Source organism: Panulirus ornatus, chromosome 2 (assembly GCF_036320965.1).
Source record: "Panulirus ornatus isolate Po-2019 chromosome 2, ASM3632096v1, whole genome shotgun sequence".
Classification (NCBI taxonomy): domain Eukaryota; kingdom Metazoa; phylum Arthropoda; class Malacostraca; order Decapoda; family Palinuridae; genus Panulirus; species Panulirus ornatus.
Window position 1 is genome coordinate 26,404,247 of NC_092225.1, and position 19,696 is coordinate 26,423,942.

At 53.3% G+C, this 19,696-nt stretch overlaps 1 protein-coding gene across 1 annotated transcript in view; it reads right to left on the reverse strand.

The window, feature by feature from the left end:
• The window catches only part of GlcT (ceramide glucosyltransferase), an 82,507-nt gene that overhangs the window by 11,498 nt on the left and 51,313 nt on the right, over positions 1-19,696 (reverse strand). The window contains 1 exon segment of the mRNA XM_071672205.1: positions 8,724-8,877. Within this exon segment, the coding sequence (XP_071528306.1) occupies positions 8,724-8,877 (154 nt within the window).

Genomic DNA, 19,696 nt, shown 5'->3' on the forward strand with positions numbered 1-19,696 from the left:
CAAATCTGTAAAAGGTTCTACAGCGTGTTTCCCTCCGTCAACGGGGTGGGTAGACGTGCTACATCAGCGTGCGCCAAGTCCCTCATGCTCTGATCAATGTGTATTACTGGGCCCCCTTCTGAGGCGCACACACACCATACCGTAGTCAGTCCACCTCCTGCGCCTCCTCCAGGAGGAGCCAAGTGCTCCACATGAATACATCCTTCTCATACTACCCTCACTTTGCACACCCCCATCTATTCCCACCTCCCCCCCTCCTCCACCTACAGGTCCACCAGACAGACTCACTCCCAAGCGGCCTCACTCAGAATCTATATCGTCCACATCTCCACCTTCCACTCCACCAGCACACATCTCCACCTTCCACTCCACCAGCCCACATCTCCACCTTCCACTCCACCAGCACACATATCCACCTTCCACTCCACCAGCACACATCTCCACCTTCCACTCCACCAGCACACATCTCCACCTTCCACTCCACCAGCACACATCTCCACCTTCCACTCCACCAGCACATATCTCCAACTTCCACTCCACCAGCACACATCTCCACCTTCCACTCCACCAGCACACATCTCCACCTTCCACTCCACCGGCACACATCTCCAACTTCCACTCCACTAGCACACATCTCCACCTTCCACTCCACCAGCACACATCTCCACAGTAAGCTGGATCGTCAACGTTCACCTTTTACCGCGGCTTCTGTCGTGACACTCGTACTATCACACAGCAAAAGGTTAACGCATTACGTGACCTTGTACCTTGAGAGATAAGGTGGGTGGAACGTGGTATAAACACACACACACACACTCACACACCCTCCCATCTACTTGACAGATAAGATAAAGTTTATAAATAATACTACACCCTAAGATATATATATATATATATATATATATATATATATATATATATATATATATATATATATATATATATATATTATATGTATATATATTTTTTTCAAACTTCGCCATTTCCCGCGTTAGCGAGGTAGCGTTAAGAACAGAGAACTGGGCCTTTGAGGGAATATCCTCACCTGGCCCCCTTCTCTGCTCTTTCCTTTGAAAAAAAAAAAAAAAAAAAAGGTCCACTCAACCAGGGACCTTGAGGGAAGGTGGGAGGCTTTTTAAGGGTGGGGAGGGGTGGAGGAGATCCCAACACAGGGAGGGAAATGGTGGCGGACATGGTGGGGTTGGGGGCGTGTTACGCATGTCTGGTGGTGGGAGGGGGTGAGGAAGTAGGGGTATGAAATACGCACCTCTAACCTTCCTACGCCACCCGCGGCTCCCATGGCCACCAGCGCCCAAGACCACATACTCCCTGGCCCTAGTCATCACGTGCCACCACCTGCACGCCATCACGTGCCACCACCTGCACGCCATCACGTGCCATCTGCACGCCATCACGTGCCACCTGCAGGCCATCACGTGCCACCTACACGCCATCACGTGCCGCCACCTGCACGCCATCATGTGCCGCCACCTGCACGCCATCACGTGCCACCACCTGCACGCCATCACGTGCCGCCACCTGCACGCCATCATGTGCCACCACCTGCACGCCGTCACGTGCCACCTGCAGGCCATCACGTGCCGCCACCTGCACGCCATCACGTGCCACCCACACGCCATCACGTAACATCTTCAGCACCACGTGGAGACAGAAGCTTGTGAGATGACGAGTCCAAACTAGATCTCGTATAGGGGGAGGGTAGCTGAGGGCTTGGGCCGCCAGGTATGCTGGCTCCCAGGGCAGCCAGGTCTACGAGACGAAGGTCTCAGCTAAGGTCAACGGGGGGTAACACCTGCCCCCCCACGCCACCACAACGCCACCAGAGTAACACATATGCTACACCAAGACGCCTGACGAGCCTGCCCCACACACACACACACACCGCTACACTCCATTGTGTACCTTACTTGGTCACCTCCTGCTGCTCCTCACCACCAGCACCCCTTATCCAGGACCCACCACTACTCCTTACCCAGGACCCACCACCACTACTCCTTACCCAGGACCCACCACCACTACCCCTTACCCAGGACCCACAACCACCACCCCTTATCCAGGACCCACCACCACTACCCCTTATCCAGGACCCACCACCACTACTCCTTACCCAGGACCCACCACCTCTACTCCTTACCCAGGACTCACCACTACCCCTTACCCAGGACCCACCACCACTACCCCTTACCCTGACCCACCATCACTACCCCTTACCCAGGACCCACCACCACTACCCCTTACCCAGGACCCACAATCACCACCCCTTACCCAGGACCCACCACCACCACCCCTTACCCAGGACCCACCATCACTACTCCTTACCCAGGACCCACAATCACCACCCCTTACCCAGGACCCACCACCACTACCCCTTACCCAGGACCCACAATCACCACCCCTTACCCAGGACCCACCACCACTACCCCTTACCCAGGACCCACCACCACTACCCCTTACCCAGGACCCACTGCCGCCACCCCTTACCAGGACCCACCACCACCATCCCTTACCCAGGACCCACAACCATCACCCCTTACCCAGGACCCACCACCACCACCCCTTACCCATGACCCACAATCACCACCCCTTACCCAGGACCCACCACCACCACCCCTTACCCAGGACCCACCACCACTACCCCTTACCCAGGACCCACTGCCGCCACCCCTTACCAGGACCCACCACCACCATCCCTTACCCAGGACCCACAACCATCACCCCTTACCCAGGACCCACCACCACTACCCCTTACCCAGGACCCACCACCATCCCTTACCCAGGACCCACCACCATCACCCCCTACCACTGCCAGACACCTCAGGCATATGAATGAGATGGCATTACGTAACCTGGGTAGGGTGGTCAGGTCACCCTTAAAACCCTTACACGACCAAGGTATACGACCCCTGGATATGATGGCCTCGTCATCATACCTATATGTGAATTATGACCGTACGCTCAAGGGGTTAAAACAGACCTGACTTCTTCCTCATACTGCCTTTGGTGGATGGTGGTGACTGGTGGCCAGTATGTGGTGGTGGAGGTGTGAGGTGGTGACCTGGTCGGTGGGTGGTGGTGGTGAGGCGTGACCCGGTCGGCGGGTGGTGGTGGAGGAGAGGTGACCTGAGATGGTGGTGGTGGTGGAGACGTGACCTGGTCAGCGGGTGGTGGTGGTGAGAGGTGACCTGAGATGGTGGTGGTGGTGGAGACGTGACCTGAGATGGTGGTGGTGGTGGAGACGTGACCTGGTCGGCGGGTGGTGGTGGTGGTGGTGGAGAGGTGACCTGAGATGGTGGTGGTGGTGGAGACGTGACCTGGTCGGCTGGTGGTGGTGGTGGTGGTGGTGGTGGAGAGGTGACCTGAGATGGTGGTGGTGGTGGAGACGTGACCTGGTCAGCGGGTGGCGGTGGTGGCGTGAGACGCGACATGGTTGTCCGGGGGATGGTGGTGAGAGAGGCTGGCTGGTCCCTCCCAGGTCAACAAGAACACACAACAGGTCCAGGACCAACGGGTAACAACCAAACCTGACCTACCGCCCGCAGTATGTTGTTGTGGCTGTGACTCACAACACGTGAAGCATGGAAAAAACAAAAAAAAACATCGTCAGCTTCAAAGCGCTGAGGAGGCAGCTTGAAATCAGCCGAGCTGTCTGCTGACGGCTGATATCCTCATGTGTCATGGCTGACGGAGAGAGCGTCTGGCGTCGTCTGTCATCCGGGGACATGCCACTCCACAAACGTCGTCCTCGTCCTCCTACTTAAACTGGGTGACGGTCATCATTCGCTGCAGGTCGGCCATAGGGGTCGACCTCAGGGTCGGGGAACACATCATGACCACCCTCCTCCACCACCTCATGATCCCTGACTCACCACCCTGCTCCACCCCCTCATGATCCCTGACTCACCATCCTGCTCCACCCCCTCATGATCCCTGACTCACCACCCTGCTCCACCCCCTCATGATCCCTGACTCACCACCCTGCTCCACCCCCCTCATGATCCCTGACTCACCATCCTGCTCCACCCCGTGACCCTTCACCACCCTGCTGAACCCCTCATGATCCCTGACTCACCACCCTGCTCCACCACAGGGCCCCTCACCATCATACTCCACCTCTCCTTCAGGAAAGGCTGGCACTATAACCACAATCTGTCATGCCCTGAGCCACGAAGGCATCACGTCCACAAACGCACATATAAATACCTTTACATTTCAGTATATATATATATATATATATATATATATATATATATATATATATATATATATATATATATATATATATATAATTCCTACTTGCCGCCTTTATTCATTCCCGTCGCCACCCCGCCGCACATGAAATGACAACCCCCTCCCCCCGCATGCGCGCGAGGTGGCGGTACGAAAAGACAACAAAGGCCACATTCGTTCACACTCAGTCTCTAGCTGTCATGTATAATGCATTGAAACCACAGCTCCCTTTCCACAACCAGGCCCCACAAAACTTTATATATATATATATATATATATATTCTCCATACGCACCCATCAGTATCACACTGCATTCTGTCAATCATGCAACCCAAAATTCAACGCATTCGCCTACGCCTTGACACCTAACCATGCAGCCATCATCCAAGCCATCACTGTAACGCCTCGTCTGTGTATCCCGAGACGAACAAAGATCACGTAATGAAACATCAAATCCCTTCAACAGTGCAGCCTGGTAGGCCAGACGGTCTACACATGTATAGCTTTAGTCTACACATCTGCAGTGTTACCATACACTTCCCACCCCAAAGCACGAATCCCTCCAGGCTTTCCGCTCCAGTGGCAGACCCCCCCCCGGTCATCAAGGGTTACTACACCATCTACACCACTGGGGATCACGGCGAGAGGTCTTCGGGAACTGGACCGTGCCAGACACTCTCCTGCCCCGAGCCTAAAAGCCAGAGGTCAGAACACAGTCTCAGGTGAGGAGAAGGAGGAGGGAGACATACGCGAGGGGGTCTTCGTCACACGAACTACCACCGCCACACGGCATAATCTCCTCCCAAGTGATGTATTCAGACGGGCCACTGTAACAGACCACTGGGGGGAGCCGTCCTCCTTACGACCGCAGCCCGGCGGTTCTGAACACGAATGGGGGAGTCGGGATCAATTATCCGGGCATGCACACTTCAGATTGAACTACATGTTATTCTCATGAACCTTATTAAACTCTTCCCTCACAAAAGCTGCACCCAAACCTCCCTCCAGCATGACGGCATGTCCTTGGTGTTTTGAAGCATGACACAGGTATACCCGCCCATGGCAGGGATAAGAGCGCAGTTTCTCTGGATTTTCACACATAAGGAAAAAAATAAAAGCCTTTGCCTCGAAGGATTGTACTTGACTATAACCCAAGTCTTTATTGCCAGTAGCCTAGAAAAAAATATATATATATATATATGCATACCGTTTAGAAAGTATCTGAACTAAATCTTTTGGAATCATATCCTGCAAAAAGAATTCAAAATACAGATTTGATTACACTCAAAAGAATCGGTCGACAACCTTTTTATGTCAGTGGACTCAGGAAGTGTTACATATGCTCATGGGAGTTTCCCCCCCACCAGTTGATACCATACAGACCCCGTGTCAACGGGTGACCGCAACACTAACTTCAAGGTATGCACAATTATGTACTCTGACGGCTGCAAAAATGACTGAAAATAAGAGGAAATTCCGACCGAACATGACACGATATGTGTCGACATTTCGTGCATAACAATGTTCCCCTCAGCTATCTGAAAAGCATCATAACTTACCCAAATGTAAATGACTGATTTACCCAAATGTAAATGACTGATTTACCCAAATGTAAATGACTGATTTACCCAAATGTAAATGACTGATTTATCTTTTTTTCTGTTAACCTGTTATCATCCTATAATTGTCGTCGAGCCTCTGGAAACAGGAGCTCCATTCTTAACCAACATGTCGCTCGCTCACCGACTCGCGCCCCCCGCGCCTGGGGATCTGTCTGTACACTGTGTTCGCTTTTGCGCCACCGCCCACAGGATGTACAGGAGCCATCAACCAGCCGCTCCTGCAACTCAACACACAGTACCGTGCGCCGTCCACAGTCCAACACACGGTACCGTGCACCGTCCACAGCCCAACACACAGTACCGTGCACCGTCCACAGCCCAACACACGGTACCGTGCACCGTCCACAGCCCAACACACGGTACCGTGCACCGTCCACAGCCCAACACACGGTACCGTGCGCCGTCCACAGCCCAACACACGGTACCGTGCGCCGTCCACAGCCCAACACACGGTACCGTGCACCGTCCACAGCCCAACACACGGTACCGTGCGCCGTCCACAGCCCAACACACGGTACCGTGCGCCGTCCACAGCCCAACACACGGTACCGTGCGCCGTCCACAGTCCAACACACGGTACCGTGCACCGTCCACAGTCCAACACACGGTACCGTGCACCGTCCACAGCCCAACACACAGTACCGTGCGCCGTCCACAGCCCAACACACGGTACCGTGCGCCGTCCACAGCCCAACACACACGGTACCGTGCGCCGTCCACAGCCCAACACACGGTACCGTGCACCGTCCACAGCCCAACACACGGTACCGTGCACCGTCCACAGCCCAACACACGGTACCGTGCACCGTCCACAGCCCAACACACACGGTACCGTGCACCGTCCACAGCCCAACACACGGTACCGTGCACCGTCCACAGCCCAACACACGGTACCGTGCACCGTCCACAGCCCAACACACAGTACCGTGCGCCGTCCACAGCCCAACACACGGTACCGTGCACCGTCCACAGCCCAACACACGGTACCGTGCACCGTCCACAGCCTAACACACACGGTACCGTGCACCGTCCACAGCCCAACACACAGTACCGTGCGCCGTCCACAGCCCAACACACGGTACCGTGCGCCGTCCATAGCCCAACACACGGTACCGTGCACCGTCCACAGCCCAACACACACGGTACCGTGCACCGTCCACAGCCCAACACACAGTACCGTGCACCATCCACAGCCCAACACACGGTACCGTGCGCCGTCCACAGCCCAACACACGGTACCGTGCACCGTCCACAGCCCAACACACACGGTACCGTGCGCCGTCCACACCAACCCCGCACTTCCCCGTGTGTGTGTGTGTGTGTGAGGCATGAGCCCCTCACCGGATATGAGTGAGAGCCTAGCAGCCACCCTCCGTCACATGACTCACCCTCAGAAACAGCCTCACCCAAGCCTGACCACAATATCCGCAACTTGAACACCTACACACACACACACACACACACACTGCTACACCTCCATGGAGTGTACCCTACCTGCCCATACACTAATACACCTCCATAGGGTGTACCTTACCTACTCATACACTAATACACCTCCATAGGGTGTACCTTACCTACTCACACACTAATACACCTCCATAGGGTGTACCCTACTTACCCATACACTAATAAACCTCTATGGGGGTGTACCCTACCTACCCATACACTAATACACGTCTATGAGGGTGTACCCTACCTACCCATACACTAATACACCTCCATAGGGTGTACCCTACCTACCCATACACTAATACACCTCCATAGGGTGTACCCTACCTACTCATACACCAATACACCTCCACAGGGTGTACCCTACTTACCCATACACTAATAAACCTCCATGGGGGTGTACCCTACCTACCCCTGCACTAATACACCTCAATGAGGGTGTACCCTACCTACCCATACACTAATACACGTCTATAAGGGTGTACCCATACACTACCCATACACTAATACACACCTCCATAGGATGTACCCTACCTACCCGTACACTAATACACCTCCATAGGGTGTACCCTACCTACCCATACACTAATACACACCTCCATAGGGTGTACCTTACCTACCCCTGCACTAATACCCCTCTATGAGTGTATCCTACCTACCCATACACTAATACACCTCCATAGGGTGTACCCTACTAACCCATACACTAATACACGTCTATAAGGGTGTACCCTACCTACCCATACACTAATACACGTCTATAAGGGTGTACCCTACCTACCCATACACTAATACACCTCTATGGGGGTGTACCCTACCTACTCATACACTACCACACCAGTAAGGCGGGTGTAGGGGTGGCTCCCTGAAGTCATATTCACGTCCATGTTGCCAATAGTTAGTTACCCATGACCCAAAACCCCGTCACTGTCCCATCTCCCCCCACCACCTTCTTCCAACCCTTCCATCTCCTTCCTCATAGCATCTCCCTCATACCACCTTAAATGTCCCCCTCCCCATCCCACCTTTCCGTCAGCATCTAAACTCCTCTCCCCCAGCCTCTCTCTCTCTCTCTCTCTCTCTCTCTCTCTCTCTCTCTCTCTCTCTCTCTCGGGTACTCAATCCTCACCCTTAGCTCAGTCTCTCTCTCTCGAGGGTACTCAATACTCACCCTTAGCTCAGCTAAAGGACCCAGAACTGACCACTGGCCTTACCACCAGCTTCATAAACAGGATAAAAAGAATGCCACTATTGACCCCTCTGGTGCAGCGGGGGAAGGGGGAGAGAGAGAGAGAGAGAGAGAGAGAGAGAGAGAGAGAGAGAGAGAGAGAGAGAGAGAGAGAGAGATGGCTTGTGACCCCCCCCCCCTCCTGAGGGGCGCCAGGTCGGAGTGGCAGTACTGACCTTGGGGTAGTCGAGGGTGAAGAAGGTCTCCAGGTTGGTCATGAGGTTGGGGTCCATGGGCGTGCCCACCAGGGGCTTCAGGATGCTCACGCCCAGCACGCCCTGCTCCCCGCCCTCCACGTTCACCGGCCGACGCTGGTGCAGTCGACGGTATCTGCAGGGAGGAAAACACAGGTGTTGTTATTATGGTCCGTGGTGCACCCCCAGCCTCACCTGTGAGGTACACATGTCATACATCACGGAGGAGGGGGATGTGGTGTACCCTACCTGTACGGTACATTATCGTAAGTTACATCGTGGTGCGTGGTACACCTAAACCTATCGGCAGGGTACATGCATAATATTAAGGTACATGGTACACCCCAGCCTACCTGTACGGTACATTATCGTAAGTTACAGTGTGGTGCGTGGTACACCTTAACCTATCGGCAGGGTACATACATAATACTAAGGTACATGGTGCACCCCAGCCCACCTGTACGGTACATTATCGTAAGTTACAGCGTGGTGCGTGGTACACCTTAACCTACCGGCAGGGTACATGCATAATAATAAGGTACGTGGTGCACCTCACCGTATCTATAAGGTAAGCAACATACATCACTGAGGTACGCAGTGCACCTGGCGGTACCTCTAGGGTACAGACGCGTTACCAGGGTACGGGGTGCAGGTCAATGTACCTGCCGGGTACAAACGAACACAGGGATCTTTGTCACTCATGACCTACACGGCTCAGAGGTACACGGCTCAGAGGTACGACATGAAAGAAAAAAAAAGAAGAGGGGGAGGGAGGAACACGTTTCAAAGGTCGCAGAACTATGGCTAAGATCGGCGTACAGGTGCATGGGGAGACGCCCGTATAGGAGAGGAACTGTGCCATGAAGAGGAGGCACCGTCGGCGGAAGGGCTACCCGTGTAAGCGAACGGTTACAACAGGAAGGAGAGACACCTGGGTACACGGAGAGGGGCGAACGAAGGTGAGCTGAGGTGCAACGGGGCCCACTGAGGTAACAAGGGCACCGATAATACTGTGAAGAAGTACTGAGGTACTACTCATAGATGTGTGTGTGTGTGTGTGTGTGTGTGTGTGTGTGCACCCGCCGTGTTCTTTAACACAAGAGGTACTTGCCTCAGCGCACGTGCTACACACGACGGTGCAACCCGAGAGCACGGACGGTGCGCTCACAGACACTTAAATACACACACACACAAAAAAAAAAAGTTCAGGTATAAATCAACCTCAGCAGTAACTGGAAGAGGAAGAAGAAGAAAGCGGGAAAAGCTACTAGAACTCTCTCTCTCTCTCTCTCTCTCTCTCTCTCTCTCTCTCTCTCTCTCTCTCTCTCTCTCTCTCTCTCTCTTATCATTCTCTGGCTACCATAGATAGATAGATAGATAGATAGATAGATAGATAGAGAGAGAGAGAGAGAGAGAGAGAGAGAGAGAGAGAGAGAGAGAGAGAGAGAGAGAGAGAGAGAGAGAGAGAGAGAGAGAATTTTCCGCACTCTATGGCTGACATGCTATCACATCATCACACTCCCATCATCATCTTCCGGCGCAACTTGTGTACGTACCGGTATGCGAGACCCTTCGTCATCTTCCGGTGTACAGTGTACGTACCACAGGAGGCCCTTCACCCCTTGAGATAAACGTGGTGGACACCACACTTTTATTCCAGGGTAAATTACATCATGATCTATACTGATACTGTTATCAGCGGACGGTCTCTGTGGACAATGAGGAGGGCCTCCCTCTGTGGACAATGAGGAGGGCCTCCCTCTGTGGACAATGAGGAGGGCCTCCCTCTGTGGACAATGAGGAGGGCCACCCACCATCCCTCCCTCACTGGGCCCTGCAGACCAAACATGTACACAACGTAACCCTGTCTGGCCCGACAATCCGCTCCCTTGCACACACCTCTCATCAATACATGAATCTGTCTCGGAGAGACGAAGCAACACCCACACACGGGCCGACGAACTCGAAAAAAAAGAAGAGAGAAACGGAGGGATTTTGTGGTGTGTGCGCGCGCGCGACGGTGCCTACGTCAAAGCACACAGTATATCCGGTGTGTCGATGTGGTAATAATCTGTTCATACAAGTGATTCTGAGTCGCCATACCCGCCGAGATATCCAAGACTTCTGGAATGAAGCACAGTGGACAGTGAAGGGGGGCCCCGTGAGTGACCCTTCCCTTGCCCCCCCAGTCACAACCGGAGGGAAGGAACATCTGGCTTAGACTAGAGGGCATATGTGTGTGTGTGTGTGTGTGTGTGTGTGTGTGTGTATACAACTCATCTAAGAATACATACATGGTACATGTATACACACACGAGTGGTAGGTCTCTCTCTCTCTCTCTCTCTCTCTCTCTCTCTCTCTCTCTCTCTCTCTCTCTCTCTCTCTCTCTCTCTCTCTCTCCCCTTGACACGCGCGCACACACACACACACACACACACAAAGTAATCTTCTGCCATTACAGGAGCAGGGACGGTGTCTGTGGCTATCTGTGGTAACCACCTACATGGCCCGCCCCGTCTGTGGTAACCACCTACATGGCCCGCTTCGTCTGTGGTAACCACCTACATGGCCCGCTTCGTCTGTGGTAACCACCTACATGGCCCGCTTCGTCTGTGGTAACCACCTACATGGCCCATCCCATCTGTGGTAACCACCTACATGGCCCGCCCCGTCTATGGTAACCACCTACATGGCCCGCTTCGTCTGTGGTACCCACCTACATGGCCCGGTTCGTCTGTGGTAACCACCTACATGGCCCGCTTCGTCTATGGTAACCACCTACATGGCCCGCTTCGTCTGTGGTAACCACTTACATGGCCCGCTTCGTCTGTGGTAACCACCCACATGGCCCGCTTCGTCTGTGGTAACCACTTACATGGCCCGCTTAGTCTGTAGGCTTGGCCTCAACCCTTCCCTCCAGACGGGGTGAATACACTCGCCTGACGTGATAAGAGCTGAATTATTAGACACAAGTTGACTAAATATTAGGATAAGATCGTGTGTCGGAAGGCAATGTTTCACTCGCTAACACCCACGCCCTAACCCAGCCCAGCCCGCAGCCCTGGCCCCCATCCGGCCCGGGCCACGCCCCGCCAACCCATACCACTGAACCAAGACACAACTCCCTCATCCCCCTACACACACACACACACACACACACACACACACGCACGAGAGGGATCGTGTGGGAGGCAAACTAAATTTTGGTCAATGTCAAATTGCCTTCACCTGCAGGGAATGTGAGATGTTTGGGGAGATATGCACGAAGTATACGTTCGCCCCAGGCTGCCTGGGACATACCGCAAGACTCCGGCTCTCTCTCTTTCCTCCCCTGTGGAGTCCAATACGACAGCGGGAGAGGAGGATCCACGGGAACGCAGCAAGGAGGATACGATACCAGACCTGAGCAGAGATGACGAGCAGCGAGGAGACGAAGTCCTGAGGGAGGGAGGTGAGGGAGAGAGGAAGATGGGAGAGGGAAAACCCAAGTGCAGCTTTGTGAGGGACGACGACGAGGTAAACACCGAACAGATCTGCCACGATAGGCGGATCCAGAACACGAAGGGCCACAACTGGGAGTCAGACATATGTGCACGGAGGGGCGTGAGGAGGTGTGCGGAGGGGCGTGAGGAGGTGTGCGGAGGGGCGTGGGGAGGTGTGCGGAGGGGAGTGAGGAATCGTACGGGGGGAACGTGAAGAAGTGTACGGGGGGAACGTGAAGACGTCTACGGAGGGGCGTGAAGAGGTGTACGGAGGGAGGGGGGGCGTGAAGAGGTGTACGGAGGGGGTGGGGCGTGAAGAGGTGTACGGAGGGGGACGTAAGGAGGTGTAGGGAGGGGCGTGAAGAAATGTACGTGGGGGACGTGAGGAAATGTATGGAGGAGGGTGAGGGGTGGGAAGGGAAAGTGAGTGAGTAGGTGTAGTGGAGGGGGACGTATTTACAGCGTGCTAGCCCCCCAACACCAGTCGTCGGCTGGACCCGGGATGAGGTTTCAGAGGGCAATGAGACACCGATAAACGACACGAAACAGACCACTACGGAGGGGAGGTCGGGTCTCCACCACTACGAAGCTCGCGGTCCTGATCACAAATATCTCACCCTCTGTCCCCGTGAGATGTAGAGATATAAACATGACGACACAACTGAAATACTGTTCCAGACGTCGTACGGGGAGCGAGAGGACAAGGCAAACAGGTAATTACACACACACACACACACACACACAACACACACACACACACACGCGCGCGCGCGATATGGATGTAAGTTCTCGAGGGTGCGTACACAAGTCCTTCGCCCATCCTGCACATACAGCTTATCTGACCTGGACGGGGCTGTGGACGCCGTCCTACAGATAAACTGGGCGAGGTTGGCATACAAAGGTCACTCCTCCTCCCTCCCCCTCACTCATGCCCTGCCGTCAGGTGACATTACCCGGGCCATAACCAGGGCCACCGTCGACGGCCCCCCCCCGCGCTGCCCGCCCGCCCCCGGTGCCACCACCACCAGCAGCAGTAGGAGGAGGTCAACAGGTGAGTCTACTAGACCTGACACACCACATAGGGATCCACATTGATTAATCGATAAGGTTCATGTCAGCGTCGCCAGCCTTAACCCCTCCCTTCCTCCCCCAAGCCTGGCAAGTAGGGCAGGGCTACACGCCCCCCCCCCCCCCCACACACGCACACACGAGACTCACGCCACGCCACGCCACGCCCGCTGAGTCCTCGCGATCACCCACGCCATTAATCGTCCCCGTGGTGAAGCGGGTCACCGTCTGAGTTACACACCCCACATTGATCAGGTCACCCCCCCACATAATCATGTCACCCGCATATAATAAGGTCACCCACATATGATAAGGTCACCCACACATGATGGGGTCACCCACACACGATAGGGCCACCCACACTTGATAAGGTCACTCACACAGATAGGGTCACCCACACTTGATAAGGTCACCCATACACGATGGGGTCACCCACACATGATGAGTTCACCCACACATGATAAGGTCACCCCACACTTGATAAGGTCACCCCACACAGGCAAGACCAGTATTTCGGGGCTTATGAAAATACAGCAAAAACAGAGATATAGCGAGACGATGACCAACAGACCAGACGTCCACTAACTCACAACCCTCAAGTATCAACGCTCATCCTTGGGGTCCGATTCTAATAACTTCCAAACAATTATGCTCATATATCACTACTATTCCCAGACACTTCTGGAGGATACAATATGGCTTTGGTAATACCGAACGTCTACCAGGGAAGCACGGATCCCTAAACCAGGACAGGGAGACTTTTAAACTCAAGTCAAGGAGAGAGAGGAGCCTCTTGCTTTAAGCAAGACTCAAGGCGACCCATCCAAACACATGCCTGGCCAACTAAACGAAGTGGGAGAAAACAGAGAGAAGATACGATGTCTTTATTATCAAATTGTATAAATGACACAGGATGAAATTCTTTATGATTAGAAGCTCAATTCAAGGTCAGAAAGTGTCAGAAATCATAAAACAAATATGATGAAATACCACATACAAGTAACCACATAAAGAATCGTCTATTTCACAAAGAGACTATATATCACAGTGAAGAATCTCCCTTGACCCTAATAAATACAAAGGACTCTTAGGAAGCGTAAGAAGGGCATGGGTTGAGGGGGATACTATGACAGCTGATCACACATCACGATCCCCCTCCCCACGTTACACCACCCACAAGACACGAGGGTAGAAAAGCCAAGAGGTGACACTCTTACGCACCACGACAAGCGCAAGAGGGCAGTAGAGGTGGAGCTATATAGGCCGGGGTTTCAAAAGAATCTGCACGTCCGTGATGGGGGACAATGACTTCCATGCCCAAGAGAACCCCGGCCTAACAAGTGCCTTAGGATGAAGGTCCTGTGTACAAATACAGACAGCATGGTGGTTAATGGGAGTGGAATTCAGCGATCGTATACGAGATTGTAAAAACCACCCCCGACATTATAGAAGTGGTGGAGACGAAACACACACACACACACACAAACGAACTGAATTCTAATCTGTCCAGGGAGATACACGATAAACAGGGAGTGACGTAGATATGAAAGAGGTAGGGAGATTAGCCCTCCTGATAGAGGGATTCCATTACATTCTAAAAAGAAATCAAGAGATGGAAAGATAATTACATACTGGGTAAGGTGACTGAGGGATGGAACTGTATTGTAATAACATTGAGTCACAAGCCTCCAAAGCAAACTGCCATGACCCAGAGCAAGCGTATGATGTGGACAACGAGGGAGCAGCAAGGCTGGTGATGGAAGCGACGAGACATTCCCCTCATTGAGGACACCAGAGTGCTGTCAATAAGGGGGAAACAGGGGGAACAAGACTGGGAGAACTTAGGTCCTCATACTGATGGTGAGTATTCCGTGTGTCACAGAGCACACACGAGAACTGGGGAGGATGAAGGGCCATCTTGACGTCTCCCACTCGACACAGGGGTGTCCACCATGAGACTCCTGGTTGGAATGGGACGGTCATGCTGTACCCGATTTTGGAATATGTTGAGAGGCGGAGGGAGGGAGGATGCACGACGAACATCAGTGGTGGAAGAGGGGAGAGGCGGAGGGAGGAACTCCGCACGACGAACATCAATGGTGGAAGAGGGGAGAGGGGAAGGGCTGTCGAGGCAACAACGTGGAACAGATCAAGTTCTTTGAGAGCACTGATTGGACGGAAGGGAGTTCTATGATATAGGATTACGGGCCAGTCCTACAGAGAGGGAGGGTTCTGCAATAAAAGTGGGGGGTTGGAACAAAGGCATCTCTGGTTGGTGGCCAATACAGGTGGAGGATCGAGAGAGAGAGAGAGAGAGAGAGAGAGAGAGAGAGAGAGAGAGAGAGAGAGAGAGAGAGAGAGAGAGAGAGAGAGAGAATGGCTCAATGGGAAATGTCATAAAGCGAGAGGCGCTCAGGGACGCACTAGAAAAGACGACACACACTGCAGTCTCCCTACCAGGATATGAAAGATAAGGGAGAGACGAAAAAGGAATACATACGCCCGCCCAGCAGAGTATGGAAGGAAGGAAGGAAGGAAGAGAGCATAGAGGGATATTTGCAAGGGGCACAGTGGAGACAAAGCGAAAGACATGCTAGAACCTTTTCCACCGAGTCCAACAAGAGCGAAGCGGCTGATCTGACGAAGGGGATCGGAGGAAAGAATGCTTGAAGATGACGTGGAAGTGAGGTGAGGTGGTGATGGATGGATGGAAAGGCTGAGAGAGTGTTTTTCCCCCGTGGAGGGCAATAATGCACCAGCATTATCAAGGGTGGGTGCGTGGGGGGTTAAACAAGTCTTGGAATGTATACAAAATTGACAGAAATGACATAATCAGGGGAGGGGGGGGAGGACCAGAACAACTTGATCCACATAAAGGGTAAACAAGTCTTGGAATGTATACAAATTGACAGAAATGACATAATCGAGGGGCGGGAGGGGGACCAGAACAACTTGACCCACATAAAAGCCCCTGGTCCTCATGAATGCACGAGAGGAAGCACCAGTTACACCACTCGAAAGTCACTAGAGGAAGAGGGGGTGGGGTTCCAAAGACGCTCCATCTCCATGATAGGTGAATAGGGAAATGGCGCTCAACTGAAGGCCAATCTCACTTAAAAATTAAAAAGTGAGGTTAGTAAGACACCGAAGATGATGATGATCATCATAAAGCCATTGAAACGACTTACTTGCAAAGGACAAACGTTTTTAAATCGGGGAAAAAACACGGTTTTTTAACTCGGGGAGAAAAAAAAAAAACACGGTTTCAGGGGAAGGAGGTCTGGGATTTGTACGTCAGCGTGAGCTCCACGGCGGATCAAGGTGAGGGATGGGTAAGAGGAAGAGTTCTTGGACTTCCAGAAACCCTCTGACACTCATCATCCATGAGTGGTTGATGAGGAAGCCAAACTACGTAATCCATGAGTGGTTGATGAGGAGGCCAAACTACGTAATCCACGAGTGGTTGATGAGGAAGCCAAACTACGTCATCCACGAGTGGTTGATGAGGAAGCCAAACTACGTCATCCACGAGTGGTTGATGAGGAAGCCAAAATACGTCATCCACGAGTGGTTGATGAGGAAGCCAAACTACGTAATCCACGAGTGGTTGATGAGGAAGCTAAACTACATAATCCACCCAGTGGTTGATGAGGAAGCCAAACCACAGCCCTGGAATAAGAGGCGCACTCCTTCACTGGAGGGGAGACTACCTTAATGGGAAGGAGCAAAGGAGGCAGGTGAGAGACGCAAGCTCGAAGCGGTGGACTGGGTTGCCGCAAGGCTAGGTCCTGGTCTCATTGCTTATTCGTGGTGTATGTAAATGACTCTCGCCTGGCGGACTGGACTCGTACCCAAGCATGTTTGCGGGCGATGCCAGCCAAGGTCAAAGAGAGGAGCGATTGGGTGATCGCGCCAGTCTACACGGTAACCTGGCCGATGAGATTCAGGCGCAAGTTAGGGCAAGGTCATGAGCGTGGTGCAGAGTGTGAAGCCCTCGGTGCCATATCGACACCGACTGGGGACTAAATCACGGGAATCTGTGCATGAAAGAGACGCACAAAAGGGAGACGACACCTTTACTAATTTGGTGGCCAGAGATAAACATCAAGAGACACGTGAATAACAAAGTGTCTGCTGCTGGCAAATACGAGTTGAATTCTACACTCCATACACTGGACCACGACTGGATCACGCCCTCCACAGGCCTGATCACCGTACCACAAGAATCACACAGATCTGGAGAAGAAGCTACGGGGAAGAGCAACTAAAAGGATACCTGAATTAAGAGAGGCGAGCTACAACGAGAGGCCGAGGGGCTACGAAGCTGTCCTCAAAGGAAGGGGGGTGGGAGAGAGAGAGAGAGAGAGAGAGAGAGAGAGAGAGAGAGAGAGAGAGAGAGAGAGAGAGAGAGAGACGTCTCCTCACACCAGCCTTCAAGTTATCTAAACCAGCTGGACAATACCAGCAGTGAGCTGTCCCTCAAGCGAGACGCAGCCCAAGAGTAACCAGACACCACGACATTGACCCGGACGACGTACCACGGTATTGCCTTGGCGTTAGGGTGGTGCACGGTTGGAGTACACTATCCACGGAGACGAGGGAATGTCGCCAAGTTTACGAAGGTTCCGAAAAAGGCTACTTGGTGACGTAGAGAGTTCAAGATCCGGGCCCCACGAGGATAGAACTCGCCCTTCTGTACAAACACACAAACACACACACACACACACACACACACACACACACACACCTTCCAGTACTTGTGGCAGCTGCGTATGCAACACTTGCCCTACCTTACGAGCACTCTCTCTCTCTCTCTCCCCAAACCTCCCCGCGGACAAGTGTACCTGCTCTCCACACCTGTGCCACACACACCTGTCCGGCATCAGATATCCAGTGTCTGTTGTCCGTATGTACACAGTACGGGCTTGAGACACCATGGTAGAGGTGGTCCTCCTGACACCACGTACACACTCAGGTGGTCCGTCCTGACACCACATATACACTCAGGTGGTCCGTCCTGACACCACATATACACTCAGGTGGTCCGTCCTGACACCACCTACACACCCAGGTGGTCCGTCCTGACACCACATACACACTCAGGTGGTCCTCCTGACATCACATACACACTCAGGTGGTCCGTCCTGACACCACATACACACTCAGGTGGTCCGTCCTGACACCACATACACACCCAGGTGGTCCGTCCTGACACCACCTACACACCCAGGTGGTCCGTCCTGACACCACATACACACCCAGGTGGTCCGTCCTGACACCACATACACACCCAGGTGGTCCGTCCTGACACCACCTACACACTCAGGTGGTCCGTCCTGACACCACATACACACTCAGGTGGTCCGTCCTGACACCACATACACACCCAGGTCGTCCTCCTGACACCACCTACACACCCAGGTCGTCCTCCTGACACCACCTACACACCCAGGTGGTCCTCCTGACACCACCTACACACCCAGGTGGTCCTCCTGACACCACCTACACACCCAGGTCGTCCTCCTGACACCACCTACACACCCAGGTGGTCCTCCTGACACCACCTACACATCCAGGTGGTCCTCCTGACACCACCTACACACCCAGGTGGTCCGTCCTGACACCACGTACACACTCAGGTGGTCCGTCCTGACACCACATACACACCCAGGTGGTCCGTCCTGACACCACATACACACCCAGGTGGTCCGTCCTGACACCACTTACACACCCAGGTGGTCCGTCCTGACACCACCTACACACTCAGGTGGTCCGTCCTGACACCACCTACACACTCAGGTGGTCCGTCCTGACACCACATACACACCCAGGTGGTCCGTCCTGACACCACATACACACTCAGGTGGTCCGTCCTGACACCACATACACACCCAGGTCGTCCTCCTGACACCACGTACACACCCAGGTCGTCCGTCCTGACACCACCTACACACCCAGGTGGTCCTCCAGACCACACACATCCAAGTCGTCCTCCTGACCACACGCCCACACACTCACACACACACACACACACACAGACACACACACACAGGCCGTCATCCTGATAAGAGACAGAGGCGAGCGCGATCTAATAGCAATCATTCAATTAACCAGTCAATCACTCATTCAATCAAGCTCTCTCTCTCTCTCTCTCTCTCTCTCTCTCTCTCTCTCTCTCTCTCTCTCTCTCTCTCTCTCTCTCTCCCCACTTGTATAATCACGAGGGCATCAACAAGAGATAAGCATCCATGAAGGCACACTTAACACACCACCCTCTTAAGAGATAAAACAAACAAAAGACAAAACAAACAAACAAACACTGGGGGGCTGGTACATCGAAAGAAAACAATAATCCACGATAGCCAAGGAACGGCCACGATAGTCAAGGAAAAGTCACGATAGCC